This window comes from Ambystoma mexicanum, chromosome 10 (genome assembly GCF_040938575.1).
Source record: "Ambystoma mexicanum isolate Mex_15411 chromosome 10, UKY_AmexF1_1, whole genome shotgun sequence".
NCBI lineage: Eukaryota > Metazoa > Chordata > Amphibia > Caudata > Ambystomatidae > Ambystoma > Ambystoma mexicanum.
In genome coordinates, this window is record NC_090932.1 from 515477372 (window position 1) to 515501602 (window position 24231).

Here is a 24231-nt window from a genome sequence, read left to right on the forward strand (position 1 = left end):
GAAGTGGGAACCAGTGAACACGAGGGAACATATGGACATAAAATAAAATGGCATATGCAGCTTGTACAGTAGTTATGGTGTGTACGCTAAGGATCTAAACATATTTGGAGTATGGATAATTTTTCCAATGTTGATTTATACGGCATTTGTGTAGTTGGAATATTTACTTTAGAAAACCCTGTTCCTTCCCCAAATAAGACAATAAACGAGGGAAAACGTACAGCACCTCTGCGAGTTTGATTGTGATCATTTATTAATGGATGTGAAAACAGCACAACCAAGGAAAGTGAGATGGAGGTGATCCTAGGCATGTCTTGGAGATCACGATCTGTTGGAGAAGAGACAGACTGGGCTGCTGGCCAGGTCCACATGTGGCTGAAGATCCCAGGCGGGCGGGCGATCTGTTGGAGAAGAGACAGACTGGGCCGCTGGCCAGGTCCACATGTGGCTGAAGATCCCAGGCGGGCGGGCGATCTGTTGGAGAAGAGACAGACTGGGCTGCTGGCCAGGTCCACATGTGGCTGAAGATCCCAGGCGGGCGGGCGATCTGTTGGAGAAGAGACAGACTGGGCTGCTGGCCAGATCCACATGTGGCTGAAGATCCCAGGCAGGCGGGCGATCTGTTGGAGAAGAGACAGACTGGGCTGCTGGCCAGATCCACATGTGGCTGAAGATCCCAGGCGGGCGGGCGGGTGGACAGCAGATCACTTAGCGTAAGGCTCCGATCTGCTCCTTTTGTAGGTTATGAACAACTGTGAAAAGTGCAGGCCGCATGGAGATCTAGAGGACAGAAAGAAATTCATTTCAGTGTTAGTCTTTTCTGCCTGAGAAAAACATAGCGTGTGAATCCCATATTGCTTCCCTTCCAGGATTCCCTTGGTCAGAGGATGCCCACACTATAAAAATTGCCCACCGCCCCGAACAACATTGTTCCTGTTCATGAGACCATCCTCGAAAGGCATCGCATTTGCTATGAGGTACATAAACCCATACATTTCTCTGTCAACAAATCGGCTCACGACACGCTCTGCTGAAACGATGCAAGTAGTTCTAATGGGTACTGGTTTTACTACTGTTTGGTGTGCTGATATTTGCAATTTTGTAAACATTTTTCCTCTAATAGTTGGTCCCTTGTATTCCCCATTTCCTGCAACCAATACTAAACAACACAAACCCCGTTTTGTGTGTCTTGTGTGGATTCATTAACGATTGCATTTTTGTTATCATTGTTTTTAAACCCCAATTCAGTATGACTAAAATCGGAGAACCAATAGTGTGCACTGTTCTGGGTACAAAGGACTGTCTCCTAAAGAAGCATTTGCATAGCACGTGATTCCCAGTGCTATACTTCCGGAAGGTTCCTCGGGGCACTTTCAGAATCCATGCACATTGAAGTGCATTAACAGATGTTGATGCACTGTACGCATTGGTATTTGTGCATAAATCATTTAGCAGTCAGAATAACAGCAGAAGGCTTCAGGCGGGTGTGAGTGGCTTCTTATAGCGTCTTATAGGCTTCTACCAATGACTCTACTGGGCACATATAGCAGATTAAGTATAGCTCATTAGGGATTTTAAAAGTACTTCTGCTTGCATAGTGACTGCTACATGTGCGTTTACTTCAGATACACCGAGGTTAGCTCCTCTCTTTTCTCAGCTCAATATCTCTTTCCATATCGTTGACTCCAAACACGAGTCAGTTTCTGACCATGCGTGTTTTAGCACTTGCTCCTCCAGTGCTCCAAGGTAGAGTACCTAGGTTTAACTCTGTACTGGGGCCATTCACCCCTGTAGCAGCATTTGGCCATCCCTTGCACTGAGGCTCAATTATGCCACTTCTATGATACATTCGTGGCTTCAGGGACTTGCCCCTGCCAGCAAAGTTGTCTGGTTTTAAGTTCAACCCAAGCAGTATCCTTACTGAAACATTGCCCATATACCGACTCTCTCTGCTGCTTCATAAATCTTGTATATCTTTAATTATGTTCTGTAATTATTTATATATTTATTTACAATGATATACACAATTATTTAATTGTTTTAATTATTTTTCAGGCTGTGCCATGCTTTTAATATTGTACCCCCAATATACTCTATAAATAATTCTGGTGTTTTATACAGCACAACTATTACTGGAATCCAATTTCAGGGTGCTTGCTAACCAAGTTTTTTTTATTCTTAATATTATATTATTATCCACAATGTTTTTTTTATTTTGCAATGTCGGAAGGATGAAGGCATGAGTCGTCGCTAGAAAAGAATCAAACTCATCTCTGTGCACCCATTCCTTCTTACCAGTGGCACGCAAAGCACGCAAGAGATAAACCAGAGACTGAGACTCAACCCCAAAGAAGAGGGGAATCTAGAAGAGGAACTTAGAATCCTAACTAGAACTGTGCAATGGGGCAAGGAGGCCATGGTCGTTTGAGAAAGAGACATTTTGGTGGGGTCAGGAACCAGCCACCATTGCTTTGTTTGGGCGACAGCCCTTGTTGTACTTTCATTAAGAGATAGGTTAGGGACAAATGTCAGACCAGAATAGTTTTCTGGATGGCAGGCTGGGGTTATTTTTTTTAGACATCCTGACATGCACTTCTTTAGACTTCTTTTTTTTTGGATTAGAGACAAGATATTTAGAGGAAGATTAGGTTTTATGAGCTTCAAAACAAAGAAATCCTTTTGACCAAGATGCCATTTTGTGCATCTCCTGATTCTGACTTTCCACAATACAAACAGACTGTCCAGAAGACAAAAGGTCAGGCGAGGTACGAGATTCTCCAAATAGCTTCTCAGGATTTACTAGAGGCTGGCAAGTCTTTCCTGGCCTGACTTTCGTCCAGTCAAATCCCAAAAGATGTGTAATGACTTTATGGCATATCTTGAAAACAAAATTGATGTCCTTCCATTTAACCTTTTTATGAGTGGGCCACCCACAAGCAGCTACATTGCTTCATAGGTTAACACTACAAGGACGGGTCCAAGACCCCCATCATCCTTTGCGGAGTACCACCACCTCAGCATAATAGCTACACCTGTGCACATGGATCCCTTCCCAGATAATTGAAAGCTACAACATTGAGCAACACTGGATTATGGATACCACCCTGCTGCGCATAAAGTTACAGGATGGATCCGGGAACAAAGGAAAAAACTGGATTCTGAGAGTTCTACCTCATCACTGGTGATAACAGGACAAACTGTGCCTCAGGCCCCCAAAAGTAGCACTCCTACTCCTGAGTTTGACCTGCCACATTACCCTCATCTTCAGCTGCCCGCAGTCAATGACTCATATTCCCCAACCAGTTCTTTAAGAAACTGTGAAGTACTGGTCAAACCCAAGCTGAGGTTTATGCTACAATTCGGTGCCGTTATCTAAAGCTTTTCTTCACCATCTCTAGCTAAAGTGGTGGATCCTGCCACTTCCAGCTGTAGCATACAGTGCTGCCTTAGCCCTTGTCGATGGAAATTCCTATCGCTTAGCCTCTAAATGGACACATAGCCAATACCATCAGGATCACAACTGAGCTGCAATGACCATTGTTGGTCTGCTTCACTTGTGTCAGGCCATCCCGGCTTGGAGCACCTGTCAATGGTTAGGGTCCCCTCCCACCTCCCCAGTGCCAAGGCCTTTTTTGGTGATTTTGGTATTTCGCCATTCAATGCCTTCTAATGATTTCTGTTTCATTAACCCCTTAAGTGCCAAGGACGAGGTATCTCGCCCTTGGCAACAGGGAGGTAATCCCAAGGACGAGATACCTCACCCTTGCCACTTAAGGGGTTAAGAGGCTGTGCCTTATTCACCAGTGACTGAACAGGAAACACTAGGGCTATCACACCAAATGACCTCCCACATTATAAGACAGCTTAAAGTCTGCCTCCCAGAACCAGTTAGCCCTTCAATTAAAAACTCCCGGTATGTATCAAATAGTGGGAAAATCACCCGCTGAATCGTTATGGGGTGAAACGCTAGGGTTGTTTTGCAAAATACTAAAGCAGTGGGTGAGATTCCTGTTGTGATGAAGCACCGAGGACAGGTGCTGCGGTGGCATTTACCTGATTTGGAGGAGCACTTCTTTAATGCAGCCACAGCGCTACTGTATTCCTTGCCTAGGACGTCCTCCATAGATTTTCCACTGGGCACTTCCAGGAGGCACTGAGTTGAGTCCTTGAACACAAGGTCTTTGCCACCTTCAGATACATACATCTCAAACATGGCTTTTTCTGCCCCTTCACGTCCAAACAAACTCTGTAAGCAAAAACAATAGGCACTTTACAAAAAGTTCAAAAAGTGACTTGCAGAATACTTGTTAGCTGCACCAATCAGGTACTGGAATGTACTGGATGCCCTGCCAAAGCACTATTTGCACTGAAAGAATGTCCCACAAACCCAGCTCACGGCTGTCAGTAAATTAACTGTACTGGAGGGAAACGATTGATCAACTCGGTCTGCATTCCAGCCATAAGGAATATGCTGGCCTTCCCAGGAACAGAAAGAATCTATCTAATCTATCTAGATACATTCATTTATTTCCTTACACCGAGCACGGTGAATGTATATGGTATTCAAATAGGTATTCAAATAGAACCAGTTGCCCACACTGGAGTGCAGTGGCCTTAGAACAGGTCTTGAGAGAGCAGCAGGATGTTGTAGAGTGTGAAAAAGAGTGATTCTTTAGAAAATGTAAAACATTTGACACTATATTGTGTAGTACCTGCTAATTTGGACAATCTGGCGATAACTTGTTGAGCAAGTTGATGGAGGGAAATAGCATTGCTTTCTTGAATGCACAGATTAATTGATAATGAGTTTTAAACACTCTGATTTGCATTTTGAAAATTGAAATTTGCACTTTGCATTGGCAAACTTGAAATGACATTGCAGTTTGATAGGATTTTAGACTACTTGTATTGATTTATTGTTTTAACTTTAAAATTGTGTGTTGATTGAGATGCCCAGTGTATAAGATGTGTTAGGGTTGTATTCATATAACCAATCACAATACAAAAAAGAAGTGTTTTCATTTTGCTGATGACAATCTGGTACAGAAGTGGCTTTGAACACATGGATGTGTCCAGTTCTCAGGTTCGAGCTATTCCTATACAGAGTTGTCAGATCGCTCTAGGCTCCATCCCCAGGCCATTACCATGGCACTGTTCTATCCATTGTGTTATATGTATGCCAACTATGAGTGTGGCTCAGATAGAAAATGAAAGCCATTCCTGAGGTGCTAATTCCCCGGTGACATCTGGATAAAATACTCAAAAATATCAGGAAAGTGACCGTAAGGGCACAATTCCATTGTCGGGGGTTCTCTTATAACCTCTTATGGTACCCCTAGACTTTTTGTTTTTCCCCATGGCTTTTCGAGATCGCTGACCTTCATTTTGTGGGGAGCGGGACCTCTAATGAAGCCTCCCTGCCGCAAACTATTTTTGAGTATATGGCCCTGTGGTAGCCCTTATGGCTCCTAAGGTAAGGGAGCTTTTTAAGCCTCAATTTTGTCCCTAGCGTGATTATATCACCCTGCAATGGTTAGTATATGGCCCTGTGGTAGCCCTTATGGCTCCTAAGGTAAGGGAGCTTTTTAAGCCTCCATTTTGTCCCTAGCGTGATTCTATATATCACCATGCAATGGTTAGTATATGGCCCGTGGTAGTCGTTATGGCTCCTAAGGTAAGGGAGCTTTTTAAGCCTCAATTTTGTCCCTAGCGTGATTATATCACCCTGCAATGGTTAGTGTATGGCCCCGTGGTAGCCCTTATGGTTCCTAAGGTAAGGGAGCTTTTTAAGCCTCCATTTTGTCCCTAGCGTGATTATATATCAGCATGCAATGGTTAGTATATGGCCCGTGGTAGTCCTTATGGCTCCTAAGGTAAGGGAGCTTTTTAAGCCTCAATTTTGTCCCTAGCATGATTATATCACCCTGCAATTGTTAGTATATGGCCCCGTGGTAGTCCTTATGGCTCCTAAGGTAAGGGAGCTTTTTAAGCCTCCATTTTGTCCCTAGCGTGATTATGTCACCCTGCAATGGTTAGTGTATGGCTCTGTGGTAGCCCTTATGGTTCCTAAGGTAAGGGAGCTTTTTAAGCCTCCATTTTGTCCCTGCAATGGTTCTAAGTAGTGGGCTGGTGGCAGCTGTGATTTAGTTTTGACTTTACCAGGGATGTAGCCTGTTTTACAGCATTAGTAACACATTCTGCCTTTGTGGTAATAATGCATTCTTTAAGACTTACTCTTGGTCATTTTGTTTTGGTCCATCCCTTTCTTTGGGGGATTCATGAGGTACACCTAATATTGCGGTTTTGCGAACCCTGGCTCACTCTGAGCACAACTCAGCACCCTTTGTAGGTGTTAGATTGGTTTAGACTTGCTCCTTGCCTTACACAGCCAAATATGCTGGGCCTTAGTGCTTGGCGGTTTTTAGGAACAGCCTGATTGGCTGGCTGCCAGAATATGTGGGTGTCTGCCTTTTGTTTGACGGGAGGGCTAGCTTAGGCCAATCCCTTAGTGGATGTGTTTATGTAGGGAAGACCTTGGGTGTGGTGGAATTCTGCTGGTTTACTTGCAGTGGTGGAGGATTCTGCATTGAAACTGCACTAGCGCCATGTTATGCTACTGGCTAGGCCCTGAGTTTATTAACCTTAGTTCTGACTTATTCTGTGGGCTGCTGGACATCCTTCCTGGGCTGGGTCTGGTCATCCTCCTGGCTGGATAGGCTGAATGTCCTGTTCCGTGACTGTTTATGGACCATTCTTTTTTTTGTCTTCCTGGTTTATCGTTTTGTTTGTAGTGCCTCGAGGTAAGAAGCCTCAATCCTCCTGAAGGGTAGGGCTCTTCATCCAGACTGTCTTGGGCCATCTACATTGTTGTGGGGCCCTTCTCTGCTGGCTGACTGTTCCGTTGTTCTCAACAAGCCGTCCATGCTTGCTTGGTTGGGTCTTTCTGGTTCCTTTTGCGTTTTTGCTTTTACTCCTGGCTAGTGGGTCACCCTTCAGGGAAGGCTGATTATTCTTCCTTTGGGTCATCTGCCTTTTCATTGGTCTGGTGTCTACGTCTCTGGGTACCAGATCCTGTAACGCAGCCTGTGGAAGAAGCCTTTCTTCTTACCAGACTGTCTCTTCATTCCTGAGCCAGGTTCTGCTAAAAAGGGGCCGGACTTCTTAATTGACACTTGGTCCTGGGCTGGTGGAGTAGTTATCATATATTCCATCAGGAATCACATGGGTCTGGTAGTTGTGATGTTCTAGAGGTCCCTTTCGAACATGGTTTGACATTGACTTACATTGGCCAGAATCCTCCTTTACTTCCTTTCTCTGGCTTCTGTGCTTTGACCATAGAACACTTCAGAGTATCTCCTCTGGCATCTCCTGGGATTGTTACTGCCTTTTCTGCATCTGTGGAGAGGGACAGAGACATATCTGCCCTTGCCCATAAGCACAGCTGGAACCTTTGATATTGGGCCTCATTATGACTTTGTCGGTCCGGAAAAACAACGGTGCCGGTAAACTTACCAGCACCGTTGTTTCTGGATCGGCAAAGTACAAGTCTGGTGGGCGGGTGCCCTCCTGCCCGGCAGGTCTGATTTGCCGAGTGGAAGGGCACCCACCCGCAGACTTTCACGAAAGCACCGGCACCGCTATTAACAGTGCCGGTGCTTCCGTGGTCGCCATTTCCATATGGGACTCAAATGGGAATGGGGATTTACAATTACTGGCGCCTGATTTAAGGGACAGCTTGGGTTTTAATGCCCCGCTGTTTCCGGCAAGTCAGCGACAGTAAATCATTAGGGGTCTGGCAGCAACCTGCCGGTTTTACCGGCACGGTTACTGCCGGACCCGTAATGAGGGCCATTGTCTTTTTATTTGGTATTGGGAAATGTTACCAACTTGGAACATTTCAAGTAAGTCACATTTTGAGGTAAATGCCTGAATATTGACTAGGTATTTCTACAAAGAACTAGAATTGTAGCCTATACCACTGAGTTACTATACATTCACTGCATTACCCTCTTGCCTACTGAAATGTATGAGGTTGCTTTGGCTAACAGCTGATTTACTTTGTATCTAATATCCAGGAGACCTTGTGGGTCTAGTAACCTTTTCTGGCCCGCTGGGCAGATCTGAGTTACTATACATTCACTGCATTACCCTCTTGCCTACTGAAATGTATGAGGTTGCTTTGGCTAACAGCTGATTTACGTTGTATCTAATATCCAGGAGACCTTGTGGGTCTAGTAACCTTTTCTGGCCCGCTGGGCAGATCTGAGTTACTATACATTCACTGCATTACCCTCTTGCCTACTGAAATGTATGAGGTTGCTTTGGCTAACAGCTGATTTACTTTGTATCTAATATCCAGGAGACCTTGTGGGTCTAGTAGCCTTTTCTGGCCCGCTGGGCAGATCTGAGTTACTATACATTCACTGCATTACCCTCTTGCCTACTGAAATGTATGAGGTTGCTTTGGCTAACAGCTGATTTACTTTGTATCTAATATCCAGGAGACCTTGTGGGTCTAGTAACCTTTTCTGGCCCGCTGGGCAGATCTGAGTTACTATACATTCACTGCATTACCCTCTTGCCTACTGAAATGTATGAGGTTGCTTTGGCTAACAGCTGATTTACGTTGTATCTAATATCCAGGAGACCTTGTGGGTCTAGTAACCTTTTCTGGCCCGCTGGGCAGATCTGAGTTACTATACATTCACTGCATTACCCTCTTGCCTACTGAAATGTATGAGGTTGCTTTGGCTAACAGCTGATTTACTTTGTATCTAATATCCAGGAGACCTTGTGGGTCTAGTAACCTTTTCTGGCCCGCTGGGCAGATCTGAGTTACTATACATTCACTGCATTACCCACTTGCCTACTGAAATGTATGAGGTTGCTTTGGCTAACAGCTGATTTACTTTGTATCTAATATCCAGGAGACCTTGTGGGTCTAGTAACCTTTTCTGGCCCGCTGGGCAGACCTGAGTTACTATACATTCAATGCATTACCCTCTTGCCTACTGAAATGTATGAGGTTGCTTTGGCTAACAGCTGATTTACTTTGTATCTAATATCCAGGAGACCTTGTGGGTCTAGTAACCTTTTCTGGCCCGCTGGGCAGATCTGAGTTACTATACATTCACTGCATTACCCTCTTGCCTACTGAAATGTATGAGGTTGCTTTGGCTAACAGCTGATTTACTTTGTATCTAATATCCAGGAGACCGTGTGGGTCTAGTAACCTTTTCTGGCCCGCTGGGCAGACCTGAGTTACTATACATTCACTGCATTACCCTCTTGCCTACTGAAATGTATGAGGTTGCTTTGGCTAACAGCTGATTTACTTTGTATCTAATATCCAGGAGACCTTGTGGGTCTAGTAACCTTTTCTGGCCCGCTGGGCAGATCTGAGTTACTATACATTCACTGCATTACCCTCTTGCCTACTGAAATGTATGAGGTTGCTTTGGCTAACAGCCGATTTACTTTGTATCTAATATCCAGGAGACCTTGTGGGTCTAGTAACCTTTTCTGGCCCGCTGGGCAGACCTGAGTTACTATACATTCACTGCATTACCCTCTTGCCTACTGAAATGTATGAGGTTGCTTTGGCTAACAGCTGATTTACTTTGTATCTAATATCCAGGAGACCGTCTGGGTCTAGTAACCTTTTCTGGCCCGCTGGGCAGACCTGAGTTACTATACATTCACTGCATTACCCTCTTGCCTACTGAAATGTATGAGGTTGCTTTGGCTAACAGCTGATTTACTTTGTATCTAATATCCAGGAGACCTTGTGGGTCTAGTAACCATTTCTGGCCCGCTGGGCAGATCTGAGTTACTATACATTCACTGCATTACCCTCTTGCCTACTGAAATGTATGAGGTTGCTTTGGCTAACAGCTGATTTACTTTGTATCTAATATCCAGGAGACCTTGTGGGTCTAGTAACCTTTTCTGGCCCGCTGGGCATACCTGAGTTACTATACATTCACTGCATTACCCTCTTGCCTACTGAAATGTATGAGGTTGCTTTGGCTAACAGCTGATTTACTTTGTATCTAATATCCAGGAGACCTTGTGGGTCTAGTAACCTTTTCTGGCCCGCTGGGCAGACCTGAGTTACTATACATTCACTGCATTACCCTCTTGCCTACTGAAATGTATGAGGTTGCTTTGGCTAACAGCTGATTTACTTTGTATCTAATATCCAGGAGACCTTGTGGGTCTAGTAACCTTTTCTGGCCCGCTGGGCAGACCTGAGTTACTATACATTCACTGCATTACCCTCTTGCCTACTGAAATGTATGAGGTTGCTTTGGCTAACAGCTGATTTACTTTGTATCTAATATCCAGGAGACCTTGTGGGTCTAGTAACCTTTTCTGGCCCGCTGGGCAGATCTGAGTTACTATACATTCACTGCATTACCCTCTTGCCTACTGAAATGTATGAGGTTGCTTTGGCTAACAGCTGATTTACTTTGTATCTAATATCCAGGAGACCTTGTGGGTCTAGTAACCTTTTCTGGCCCGCTGGGTAGATTTGGAAAAATGTTAATTCCTTGATCTCCCCATTGGTGCTCTAAGTAGTCTATACTGTACATGTGTGACATTAATTCTTCTATGTATTAGAGGTGTGGGGAATTGTGGTGACTATTCATGTGCTTGCATTTTGGGCCCTGAACATGACTATGTAAATGTGTTCTACTCATCTCTAGGGCTCCCTTTTTCTGCCCCGCCCATAGCCTTATATGTATTGTGCTAACCATTCGGTAGGGGCCATAAGTTTCACGTAGGAGTCGCTAGAGTTTTCTATGGCTCATCATTGTTTTATACATGCACGTAACCCTATAGTTACTATATGTTCAATTTTATAATAAATCGTACATTTTTCAGAGTATCAGAGTAGTGTATTGTCATGCATGTCATTTGGGGGTCGCCAGAAGCAGCAGCTGAGACCCCTGGAGCCTCTCTCTGCTATCCCTGGTGCAGCCCTGCAGTAGCAGTGCCAAACATAGAAAGGAACTAGCTCTTAAAGAACTACACGCTGTTCATTTTCTTTAGATAAATGAACAGCAGCAGCCTCAGAGCTAATGTAGAAATTACTTCTGTAAATGCAGAAATAAAGCAGCACACTGAGCGCAAATAACAATATTGCCATTCATGCGTTCTCTTCCATATAGCTGAAAGAAATAAACAGTAACATAACACATATTCACGTACTTTGGTCTCGGGATGCTTGCATCTTTAGTAACACACTTATATTGTCAGAGTACACAGGTTACTACGGATGTGTGGCCATGTGCCTATATTTGCATGTAAACTAGTCCTGATCAGTGCATGATTTACATACAAGGCAAGCTCTGCGTGTAACTCATGCTTGAAATCTCCTGTCACAGGGCACCCTCTTGCTCCTGCAGGGCGGCCGCAGGAGCAACAGCAGAGGATGTAGCAGGGAGAACTCTGCACCCATCTCCTCCGTCTGGGAGAGTGAACGGGGACCGGTCTATGACGGCAGTGCACACCTGCTGTAAACCTGCACCACTGCTCCAACTAGGGTTCTATTTGAAAAATAGGTGTTGTGCAAACATGATATCTGGGAAGTGATTGAATGCAGGTGCAACTTTATAAACTGAACTCAATCCAGTCAGACTCAATTGAGGCAGGCCAGAGAATGAACACAGGGCTGTAAAAAAAACCTTGCGCTTCGCTCCTGTCCATCGGTTATTTGAAAACAGCATTTACAATGTGCACCTAGAGCTCTGCCAACCGGCGCTGACAGTGGCACCCTTGCCCGCCAAAGGACCCTTTGCAAAGTGTGGAGCAGAGGGACGTTTAACATCCGAGGTTAGGAGCGTGTCTTAAAAGTGTCTGTGTGTAAGTAAACTATATGCATACCTCTAATTCTGGCAATGTCCCGGCTCTCAGCCCAACGTGTCACAATTGAGCGACATCAGTATTTTCCCTGGCATTTCAACACCTGTTGCATTCATTTACATGGCAGGAATGGATTATGACTGAGTATTTTTTGTTCAAACAGATTGTCATGTAAACGTCCTGGGCAGTAGTTGGTCATTTGAAATTGCACTTTGCATGCAAGGACCTGAATAGGTGATGCTGCATCTCGCGTGCATGCGAGGACCTGAATAGGTGACGCTGCATCTCACGTGCATGCGAGGACCGGAATAGGTGATGCTGCATATCACTTGCATGCAAGGACCTGAATAGGTGATGCAGGGGCCCGGAATAGCAGATGCTGCATCTCGCTTGCATGCAAGGACCTGCCTAGGTGATGCTGTATCTCGCTTGCATGCTAAGACCTGATTAGGTGACGCTGCATCTCGTGTGCATGCGAGGACCTGAATAGGTGATGCTGCATCTCGCTTGCATGCAAGGACCTGCCTAGGTGATGCTGTATCTCGCTTGCATGCTAAGACCTGATTAGGTGATGCTGCATCTCGTGTGCATGCGAGGACCTGATTAGGTGATGCTACATCTCACTTGCATGCGAGGACCTGAATAGGTGATGCTGCATATCACTTGCATGCAAGGACCTGAATAGGTGATGCTGCATATCACTTGCATGCAAGGACCTGAATAGGTGATGCTGCATATCACTTGCATGCAAGGACCTGAATAGGTGATGCAGGGGCCCGGAATAGCAGATGCTGCATCTCGCTTGCATGCAAGGACCTGACTAGGTGATGCTGCATCTCGCTTGCATGCAAGGACCTGAATAGGTGATGCTGTATCTCGCTTGTATGCGAGGACCTGAAAAGGTGATGCTGCATCTCGTGTGAATGCAAGGACCTGACTAGGTGATGCTGCATCTCGCTTGCATGCAAGGACCTGAATAGGTGATGCGAGGACCTGAATAGCAGATGCTGCATCTCGCTTGCATGCAAGGACCTGACTAGGTGATGCTGCATCTCACTTGCATGCGAGGACCTGAATAGGTGATGCTGTATCTCGCTTGCATGCGAGGACCTGAATAGGTGATGCTGCATCTCGCTTGCATGCAAGGACCTGAATAGGTGATGCGAGGACCTGAATAGCAGATGCTGCATCTCGCTTGCATGCAAGGACCTGACTAGGTGATGCTGCATCTCGCTTGCATGCAAGGACCTGAATAGGTGATGCTGTATCTCGCTTGCATGCAAGGACCTGAAAAGGTGATGCTGCATCTCGTGTGAATGCAAGGACCTGACTAGGTGATGCTGCATCTCGCTTGCATGCAAGGACCTGAATAGGTGATGCGAGGACCTGAATAGCAGATGCTGCATCTCGCTTGCATGCAAGGACCTGACTAGGTGATGCTGCATCTCACTTGCATGCGAGGACCTGAATAGGTGATGCTGTATCTCGCTTGCATGCGAGGACCTGAATAGGTGATGCTGCATCTCGCTTGTATGCAAGGACCTGAATAGGTGATGCGAGGACCTGAATAGCAGATGCTGCATCTCGCTTGCATGCAAGGACCTGACTAGGTGATGCTGCATCTCGCTTGCATGCAAGGACCTGACTAGGTGATGCTGCATCTCGCTTGCATGCAAGGACCTGAATAGGTGATGCTGTATCTCGCTTGTATGCGAGGACCTGAAAAGGTGATGCTGCATCTCGTGTGAATGCAAGGACCTGACTAGGTGATGCTGCATCTCGCTTGCATGCAAGGACCTGAATAGGTGATGCGAGGACCTGAATAGCAGATGCTGCATCTCGCTTGCATGCAAGGACCTGACTAGGTGATGCTGCATCTCACTTGCATGCGAGGACCTGAATAGGTGATGCTGTATCTCCCTTGCATGCGAGGACCTGAATAGGTGATGCGAGGACCTGAATAGCAGATGCTGCATCTCGCTTGCATGCAAGGACCTGACTAGGTGATGCTGCATCTCACTTGCATGCGAGGACCTGAATAGGTGATGCTGTATCTCGCTTGCATGCGAGGACCTGAATAGGTGATGCTGTATCTCGCTTGCATGCGAGGACCTGAATAGATGATGCTGCATCTCGCTTGCATGCAAGGACCGGAATAGGTGATGCTGTATCTCGGTTGTGATGACATCTGGCATGTGAGGTTTGAACAGGCTTATGATGTCATGATTTGAGCTTTAGGAGGCTCTGCATACCATCTGATGGCACTACCTCAGTCTGTAACACTGTACCTTGCATGTAATAGTATCACCTGTCTTATAAAGCTTTACCTGTCAGAAGACGGCAGTACTTTGCTATTTGATGCTGCATGTGACCTCGGATGGCAGCACCTGGGCATGTGCTACTGAACTATTCGTGAGGCTGTATTTTGCACTCAGTTACTGCACCTGGCTTATGATGCTTGGCCTGGTATTGAATGGCAGGAACTGTCCATATCAGCCTAAAGTGGCTTAAGATAACGGTGCACTTGACCTATGAGCTGTCTGACATGTGTGCCCTTGCAAATAATTGCTGCACCTCTGGCACCACAAAACATCAACCCTATATTAATAATGGCACTAATTAAAGAACTTGCGTGTGCCCTAATAACCTTTTAATTGTATTACTTTTGCAAAAAGCTGATGTTATTTTATGTGAATCAGTGATGTCCCTTCCTGTGATACCACTGGTATCAAAATTCGGTTCCATGTGTTAATATCCTGCAAAAATATTACCATATGCAAATATTGCCATATTTTTGTGGCAATATTAAGGCATGGAACCTGCGGGGGACACCCCTGCAACCCCCGCATTATTTTTAAAGGCGCAGGCCCCGCAACCCCTGCTTCCAAAAACCCCAAAGATTATCCCCCCAAAAATATCTCCTATGGCCGTTCCAGATGACCATATATACAGCGATATTTTTGGTGGGGATAATATGTAGTGATACCCAAAATTCATGTGACATGATATCCTGTGGGCCTGAGTTTCACATCCGTGGTGTTAAGCCGGATTGCTATGCCATAGCATCCAATTTAGGGAGTTGTGTCTGTCTTTTAGTTGGAAATCGTGTCTCCTTATTAAATTATATGGTTTTAAATCCCTCAGCAGAAGGCTGTAGGAAAACGTACCTAACAAAGACTAAAATGATGCACGCAAATTTGAGGACCACATTTTAAATGGCTCAAAACATTCCTCCACAATCACAGGGAAAGGCTCAGCGTGTGAGTAACCTGGTCTTCCAAAAGATTCATCCCTCATAGTGCACCCCAGGGGCCATTTATGTTGCCCCTCTTCTTCAACAAATGCATGCAACAATTGACACACCTAAACACACAATAATTTGGAACTTCAGTCATATGCAAATGACATGCAATCTGTCTCAGTCTACAAATGAAGAAGGCGGGACAAGCCAGCATCGCCAGCTGCCTGGTTTACACCTGATGCTGGATGAGTGAGAACTTCCCCTGCCTCAAAGGTATCAAAAACGTGTTTGTTGTTCTGGAAGGCCCATCTAGGAGTCCTGCCCGCTTTGTATGGCCTATCTCATCTTGAGCAGCCCCTGCACTAACACAGATGTCAAAAACCCAGGCATTATATTCAATCCAGAGCTCAGTTTCTCCCATGAGTCAACACACTGGAGACTGGGACCATTTCCCAGGTTCCCCTGTTGAAATGATTCTCCCACTCCTATGGACGAGCCACTGAGTGAAACTGACAAGAGCGCTAGCCTTGCGTCATTTCACAAGGCACGGTATTCACACAGTTTTTTGCTTAAAAGAAGTTGCTCAACACCGACTTTGGATGTCATTAGCCGGCAGCTGATCTGAGAAGGTAGTTAGATCTGCATTCACTAAGGAAACCCGCCAGCAAGGCAATGCCAGCACGATTTCAAGAGAGGAGGGAATTTTGACGAGATCAGTCCGATTCAAAAAGTCCAAAACCCTTTTCATGTAATCCCAAAAGACTGTTTGGGGGCATGTCTCTTTTAGCGATTTGTGAGGAAATATTGCAGGCAAAATGTTCCATGCCAAAATATCAAACCAAATTCCTACAAAATAAATGCAATGAAACAAGTGCAGTAAGAAACAAAATCACTCCCAATTTGCAAGCATGGCTTTTCCAGAATGTTATCTGTGACTTGGATGTACGTCAGAATACAGAAAGCACTATGTTGCGTGGCGTGCAGGGCTCATCTTGCGTGACAAAATGCCACACCTTCCCAATTTGTTTTGTGAGGTGGATCCTCCTTCACAAAGAGCGAGACCCCATACCACAGTGCCACACGGGTCTCCCTCCTCTCCTGTGATGTTGTTGGGTCCTTCCGATGGACTTCATCACTCTGCTTCACATGAGGGACCACCCCTTATTTAACACACTTTCTTCACGATGGGAGACCCCTTCTCGCTGTTCACGCTGCAATATATTGCCGTGCCAGAGCTTGTCTTCTGAGGTTGTGTCTGATATTCCTGCTCCAGTGGGAAGTCATTCCCTGCTCCCAACATGAACAACCCAGCAGTAAACTGCCTGAGGAGGGACTTCCTATTAAGTTTCCGGAAACTTGCTATCAGGGTACGGCGGGTTAGTTGAGAGGGCGGGGTGGAGGTTTAACAGAGCAGAAATGCAGTCACTGCACTGAAAAGGCACTTGTATTAGGTGCACATGTTGGGGAAATCTGCACAAGCTAACGCCCAACTATTTTGTATCCAAAATCATGGTACGCTGGAGTTGGAAACTGTAAACTACATGCATCCCGCATTTATCATGTGTACCCTGGACACTTATTGGGATGGTTATGTCCTTTAGCTCATTTTCTGTGAATTTCTATAGTGTCTGAGTGGGATCAGCCTCTTACATACCTGCTGATTTGACAGCATCTGCACGGCGAAAGGTTTCATGTCGGGGCGTGTTACGACACCATGAGCAGGAACCTGAGCCAGGTGACACGTTTTATACTCTGAGAGTGCAGCTCGTTTGCCATTAGGACACAGCAACTCATAGTCATTGCATTTCAGATTCTTCGCCCAATCAGCAGGGTTGGCACCTGGAGAGAAAATGACATCAACATTTAAAAACCACCATTAGAGCTCAATTACGTCATCTTTCAAATTGGCCTACTCAAATCTGAAATCAGTAGTGACTCATTTCATTGTCAAGAGACAGATTTAGGAGTTGGACACAATTCAATTTATAACCAAGTAACCAATGGGGAGAATATGCCTCCTCCCAAAAGAGTGGTTGTCTGAGTGTATGTGCATTATTTTTTCATAAATGAGCAAGATGTATACATTGGCTAAACCTAAGAGATGTGTGCTAACGAGTGTAAAATGCTGTGAAGATCATTGCGCAGGCTTCATTTTCAAGCAGGCATTAAATGGTACAGTTGGTTAAAAAAACAAAGATGGAGTCAAGGTTTTTGCCCGCTTTTCATTATCCCGGACATTTTGGATAATATTTCTTAGATGGAGCAGGGTGCAGAGCAGAAATATATTGTGTGTGTGACTTTGCTTTGTGCAGGAAAACCTCCAGGTTCAATGCTTGTAGGTCATGTTGATGTGCGTGGAGAGCCTTGAATCCCTTTGCTTTCTGACATCTGAAGAAGACAGGTGGAATCCATAGGGATGGATTGTAATGCCGATCAGCTTGCGCGTACATGGCAGCAGGAACTACTGCTTGTTCATTGGTCAGGGTGGAAAGAGGCCCATTAACCACTTTGCGCGCCATTTTCCTACTCGAATCAGTAAACTATCAAAATGCTTTGGATGTGAGGGTTTAGTGGCTCCCCTAAAATGGGGATAATAGTGTGCTGCGTCTTTGGGTGCGTGAGAACGCTGCATGCAATATCTTGCATAGACACAGAGAGGGGAGGCAGACAGCTAGACATCGCTGCAAGAGATCCTCCGGCTGCTCATTCAGATTATAGAATTGTCAGATATCAAGACGTTGGCTCTCCATGGGGGTCACAACGATGCCTATCTTTGTAGGAGATTATGTTTAGGCCGTCTTAAAATAACGCCTGTTTCTATGACCTGCAGACTTCGACTTTAAGGGGGGTTTACTTTATGTGGTATTCGGGGGAATAAGGCAAGCAGTAAATACTACATGATTATGAGATGAAATACCTCGCAAAGTCCTGAAATGTATACCCCAAACAAATAGATTGAGGTAAAAATTGTAACCCAGCCCAGCATAAAAGATAATGTTGGGCCCGTAAGTGAAGAACACAGGCAACCAAAGTGTGGATGCCGAGCCTGGTGTGCATTACTGTAGGTAGTACCGTCGCAGTATGAACCTAGTTCATTGCCATCCCCCAAACAGAGATGGAATTCAATTTTCTTAAGGTTACAAAGAGCCAACATCCAGATTTCCAGAATATCATTTTGTTTCTGTGCAAGTAGTGTGCTGTGGTTATAATAATGTGCAGAATCTCAGATGGCCACATGAAGGAAAATGGAGTACCGTGTGCAGAAACTCAGGCAAACATTGAGAAAAGTCTTAGTTAGCTACTATCGTGCACAAAGAACAATGGACCATTGAAGGGGCCCTGGTTTGATCATCAGTCAATTTAAAGGTATCACTTGCCCCCCCCCCCGAGTGGGGGGCAAGTAGACCACGCCAGGTTCAGAAAAACGGATCCCATGACTGCAAAAAATGTCAACTCCTGGTGAGAACTTCTTGAAATGTGCTGCAACAATTAGGTGTTTTATAAAACGGCGCATTTTTAAGCCAGTTGAAAGAGGGATTTAAGCAGAAAGGTGCACATTTCAAGGGTAGTTTTTAGCCCAATTGAGAGTCCAGTGAGTTTGCCAGTGGGCAACGTTTGTAATACACCGTTATACCCAGTGGGCATTGGATATGTTATGAAACAAAGAAAAGGTTTGGCACTGCGTTAGTCCAGTTTCAAAATCACACAAAACTCAATGTGTATACCTTTCATTTTACTAAGTGGAAATAGTATGCAGAGATGGAAGAACGCAGTAGCTTATGAGGTCCCATAGACTTCTTCATCCGATGGTGCAGAGTGAAATGATTAAACAGCCACTAGTCCGTTCATTCTAATCAGAGCCAGACTCACACTGGCCAATAGGGCAATAGGCCCAGGGCCGAACCAAAATTGGAAAATGCTGGTGTGGGCCACTTTTTTTGGCCACTGTGGGCCACTTTAGTTGGCGAGTTACTACACTATGCGACTAATAGTTTTGACCAGTGTTGCTGAACAAATATTCTTTAAAATGCACAATGTGCATCACATTGTATCAAACAACTCCCCCTTGGGTGCTATTCAAACAGTGTCAAAAAGGAATGAATTGCCATCTGCAACGGTGGGCCACTTTTTCATTGGTGCCTGAGACAATTTTATGGCCCAGTCCGACCATGATCAGAACGGACTATTGGCTGCTTCCTTTCCAGTCCTTTCACTCTACACCATCTGATAAAGATGTCTATAGGCCTTTGAAAGCTGCATTGCTCCATCTCTGCATAATATTTACAGTTAGTCCTGTAAAGGTATCTAAACCTGTATTTTGGTGGGTTATGCTATGAGTAAAGCTAAGAGTTTGAATTTCGAAACCACAGCTCTGTTTAGACATTGACATTCGTTAACCTGCGTCTTTTTTGTTGCAGTGAGAACAAAACTTCCATTTTGAGACCTACTAAAATTCAACTGTTGAAAGAATTCTCCCTGGAGTCAATGGGCCTCATTCCGAGTTTGGAGGTAACCACGCCGCTATTTGCAGCATGGCTGCCTCCAAACTCGTTCCAATTCCGCCCTGGTGAATGGAGCAATTACCGGTCCATTCCAAGGTTGGCGGGACCGGTAATTCCCCATTCACCAGGGCCCTTCCCCATTCCCATTTGAGCCCCCGTAGGGCTCAATGGGAATGGGGAAGGCGCTAATAACGGTACCGTAAAATGCGGTACCGTTATTAGCTCTAAAGTCCCTTTGCGGGTCCCGTCCTTAACGCCTGTTAAAAGCAGGCGTTAAGGAAGGACCTGCAAAGGGAACTCGTAGTAGGGCGGTAAGGGTTTAACGGCACCGGTCTCGTTACTGGTGACCGTTAACCCTTACCGCCCTACTTGTAATGAGGCCCAATAACTGTGGTGGTCAGCACGTGTACCGCTTATTCTGTTTGTGGGAGTTTCGTGTATAGAGTTGACAATTCCGTTTTTTAAATGAATACATCTGATTGTGCTGGGGATTACAACCTGTGAAGGCCACCCATATCCTGTGTATGGAAGACTGGCGTTACATGAATAGTGCAAAATGAGATAGAGGGTCGAATATCTGTGAAGAAGCAGACTCGGAAACAGGAATTGAACCAGCGAGTGATGGGAGAAACAGGAAAGGCAGGGAGAGGAAGAGTAGAGTGAATTCCTATCAGCTTGGATCAGACACATCACTCACCATCGCAGTTCTCCAGGACAGTGGTGTGCTTGACAAAAGCAACGTCTCCTCCCGCCACCAGGCACCTGTGGGGAACAAGCAAGAGGTCAGGGATTTCCCTGAATATTGCCTTTCCTGGCGGGCGTGGGTGGTTCTTGAATGTTGCAAATCTAAAAAGCCCACAAAGGCCAGTCTTGCAAACCCGGTCAGTCCTGCAAATACTTGCTTTATACACACAACTGCTAGCTAGGCCAGTCCTTGCTTTCTACTCACAACCTGGCATCAAAGGAGAAAAGAGGACAAAGTAAAGCCGGCAACGGTGGCAACCATAGGTAATTTTGCAATCTGCATATGTGGCCCTCTTCTTACCCAGTCCATTCAATTTGAAGCATCAACGCTTAATTATGAGATGCTGAACCCCCAATAAGTGACCACCTTGTAAGCATCCCACACACTGGGTCTTGCCTGAAATGTAACAATGGTGTTGTTCTATCTTTATGTTGACCTGGTTAGGATTCTGTGGTACTTTACATGTTTAGAGCATTCACAAACTGATTTATTTTCTACCCAACGTGGATCATCGCTTGGCGGGAATTGAAAACAGTGGCCAAACAAGCTGAACTCCTAATGAACTCGCCGATATTCGCAGGAGCAGCTAGTTTCCTTTAGTAACTTGCCATGCAGTTTCCAGGATCAATTTCCAGGGGGAAAAGCACATTTTTTTATTGTTTGATGTTCAGCTTTTACAACAACAAAATTATTATGTACAAATGAGTAGTATAAAATATGACCTTATACAATAAACACACCCTTTTGAAATACTTGTACTATGATAGTATTTGATAGTGATGTTATATGAACCCTTACCTAATCCTTAGATACAACTCTTAGAGCTCTGTCTATAACTCTGTCTTTAGCAACCTTGCTGCAGGCGGCGCTGCCATTGAATGTAGAACTTGACCCTCACCCCAGGAACTGATATTTTGATTCATCGATATCCGTCGCCTGAATCTGCATCATATTGGGAAGGGGGACAAATTGCAACTGCAGCAGGCAACACCTTCAGCCTGATTCATGGAATTATCTGCGCGTAAAATACAGATTTGTGCGCCATTCTGCCCGAAAATCCCTCTTTGAGGTATGGGGATTTTTGGGCAGAATGGCACTCAAATCTGCGTTTTACACGTAAATAATTCCATGAATTAGGGTGAAAATGTATTCAGACAATGACACAGCAAACTATGATTCCTGGTTCCTTGTGCCCTATTGGGGATTTCGTCAAGATTGAATCTCTACCCAAGGAAGTTCCCCTTTCAGAGCCACAGAGGAATCCTGGGATACATGGTAGTTATATGGTATCTATTTTGTTATGGAATTTAGCAGGCCTTCCTAATAGAATATCAGATCATCAATGACATGACTCCATTCAGCCAATTTCATTTGTTTTCAAGAAACCTGTTCTGTTGACCGGCATTGAAAAACCACATATGTGACTTTCGCAAAGAGGGGACAGGCAAGTTTGGTCTCAGTGGTCATATGTGATGAAATCCAGGAAATAGCCATAGAGTATTTGGAAATTCAGAGTTTCAAAATTACTCTCCAAGACAAAGACTTTTCCTGCCTTCTGCCAGCCATCCACTTCTACATGACTTATATTCAATATCTATTTATGGCTCGGCCAGGAGTTAGTTGTCTCTTTTGAGACATTCCTTCGCGACAATGTCAGATAGCTGTATGGCTTGTAGGGAAACATGTGGTCTATTGTGCAGGGATTTTAATATTCAACTTGAAGCCCTAAAAAGATTTATGACAATGAGAACGAGGCTTGGGGAATACTACTCATAATAGATTACCAAAGTGCCTTCCCTGAGGCAAGTGTGTAAAGCCCTTACGAATGAGGTGGTGGAGAGAATCGCCACATGACCACCATTCTCTTTCCCTGACCCCTACAGGAACAATTCAATACCTGAAAAGCCCAACATAAAATGATTCAAAATGGAGGTAGTTCTCTTCCGCATTTTCCTCCCTCCTACTGTAACGCTAACAGTGACCTGTTAAAAGTAATTGCTTTTAAGGAACTAAAGAGCACAATGTTGAATTTCTGCTATGTTGGCCAGTTGTATTCTAATTCTGAGCTATCTCATTTTGAGAGGTTTACATTTGGTTATCATGTTGTCATGTATGTTTATAATACCTGAAACTCCCAGAGTATCCATAGTGCTGTTCTTTGTTATTGGCCTGGCACTTGTTTTCTTCTCCTTTGAGTCCAGGGCTCCCAGCACACAGTTTACAAAGGTTGGATTTGGGGTCAGATCCAGGGGCACAGCTCTCACTGAAGAATTCATCTGTAGAAAGGAGGCATGAAAGGTTGAGTCGCCGAAGCCCTAATTCTTGTTCCACAAGAGTAATTTGACTGTACAAAGATCATACAAAAGTAAACTGCCCACAGGGGGAACTAGGAGACATTTATTATATAAGAGCACGTGTTCCCCTAATGGAATCATGGTGAAATCAATCAAGACTAAATAAAAATAAGATGGCAACAGAAGAAAACCTTATAATAAATATGGGAACGCCACTGTTAAGATGGAACTTCAAAATAAACCTTGAGGGTCGATTCTGAGAGGCCCCCCTATTACGGTGAACAGGGGGAAGACACTGATGGCTAGACAAACTCAATCAAGGTAGGGTAGTAGGGCAGTACAGCTTAGACGCAACAGAGTGTGAGAGTGGGCTAGGGCTACAATGACACACACAACACTCCAATAATTCAAGAATAAGGCACAAAATGTACAAAAATATACAATTGCTTATTAGGCCTTTGAATACCTATATTTACATTCGCTGTATCGAGGTTCTGCTTCCAGAACACCAACAATTTACCTTTGAAACAGATAAATAATTGTAAGCTGCAGGGAAATCGATATTTTAGGCAACTGTGTAGGATAAAGCAATTGAAGAAAAGAACAAACAGCAATTTAGAACCAGCTGAAGACAGTTAAGTAAATTGTTAGGAAATAGAATACCCACAATTAAACCTTATTTCAGAGCCCTAGTTCTTGATCATTCCTGTCCTGCTAGGAGAGGGGGCTTAGTGCCCAGAAGTCACCAGTTCCACAAGATTCACTTTGCAGAGAGTCAGGAGGGTTCACTATGTGATTCGCGAACAAGAGCTGGCAAAGCCAACTGTTGCAGTTAAGTGTTACAGAAACAGAACAACAAGATAAGTAAAGTTCATACAGGTTCCTCTCCCAACCCCATCACTCTAGGGAAAGCCCATGGGGGGTTCTTGACCAGACCACCATCAATCGTAGCTTGGAATGGGAGAGGTAGGGTTAGGACCTTACGCTCATAAAACCGTAAGTGGGATTGGGGTATGACAAGACATGCAAACTCACCCCCCTTACTCTGATTTCTTTAGCAACCACTTCACAGATTCCTGAATCTGCTGGGTCCCCTTACTTTTGGTGCCAGAATTGAGTCCAGCTAGTAGGTGGTTGAAGAATCTGATAAGACAGTACCGGAGACTGGACAGCTGGACACCATTGGCGAGACAGGATTCAGGCCTCCACAGAGCAGGTGACCTAAGGGAATCTCCTGGTGCAAAGAATACAGGTTGCAGTGGTGGTTCCGCTGAACAGTCAACAACAGGAGAGCCTCACATTGAGGAAAAAGAACAGGTCCTGAATGGCGCCAAAGGTTTTCTGTCAAGTTGGAGATTTGCAGAGTTCCAAGGCTGACTTGGAATGGCGGCCGGTGCAGCGAGGTAGATCCGGAGAGAGCTGGTCTGTCCACTGGGTGGCCCATGGACATTTCCGAAGGCTCAGCAAGTACGGATGTTCGAGCAAGGATTAGGACAGGTTGTTCCAACCAGTCCAGGTGTTGAAGCACTGATGAGGGCCTTCTCGAGATCGGTAGACTATAGCAAGGCTTCACATGGACTT

At 45.0% G+C, this 24231-nt stretch overlaps 1 protein-coding gene across 1 annotated transcript in view; it reads right to left on the reverse strand.

Moving 5' to 3' along the window:
- Positions 1–229: 229 nt before the first annotated feature.
- The window catches only part of LOC138491525 (serotransferrin-A-like), a 94161-nt gene continuing 70159 nt past the window's right edge, over positions 230–24231 (reverse strand). The window contains exons 13-17 of the mRNA XM_069618063.1: positions 22482–22632; positions 20309–20373; positions 16764–16948; positions 4054–4246; positions 230–780 (exon numbers count right to left, since the gene is read on the reverse strand). Coding sequence (XP_069474164.1) covers positions 743–780; positions 4054–4246; positions 16764–16948; positions 20309–20373; positions 22482–22632 — 632 coding nt within the window. The 3' untranslated portion in view covers positions 230–742. The remainder of the gene's footprint in view (positions 781–4053; positions 4247–16763; positions 16949–20308; positions 20374–22481; positions 22633–24231) is intronic.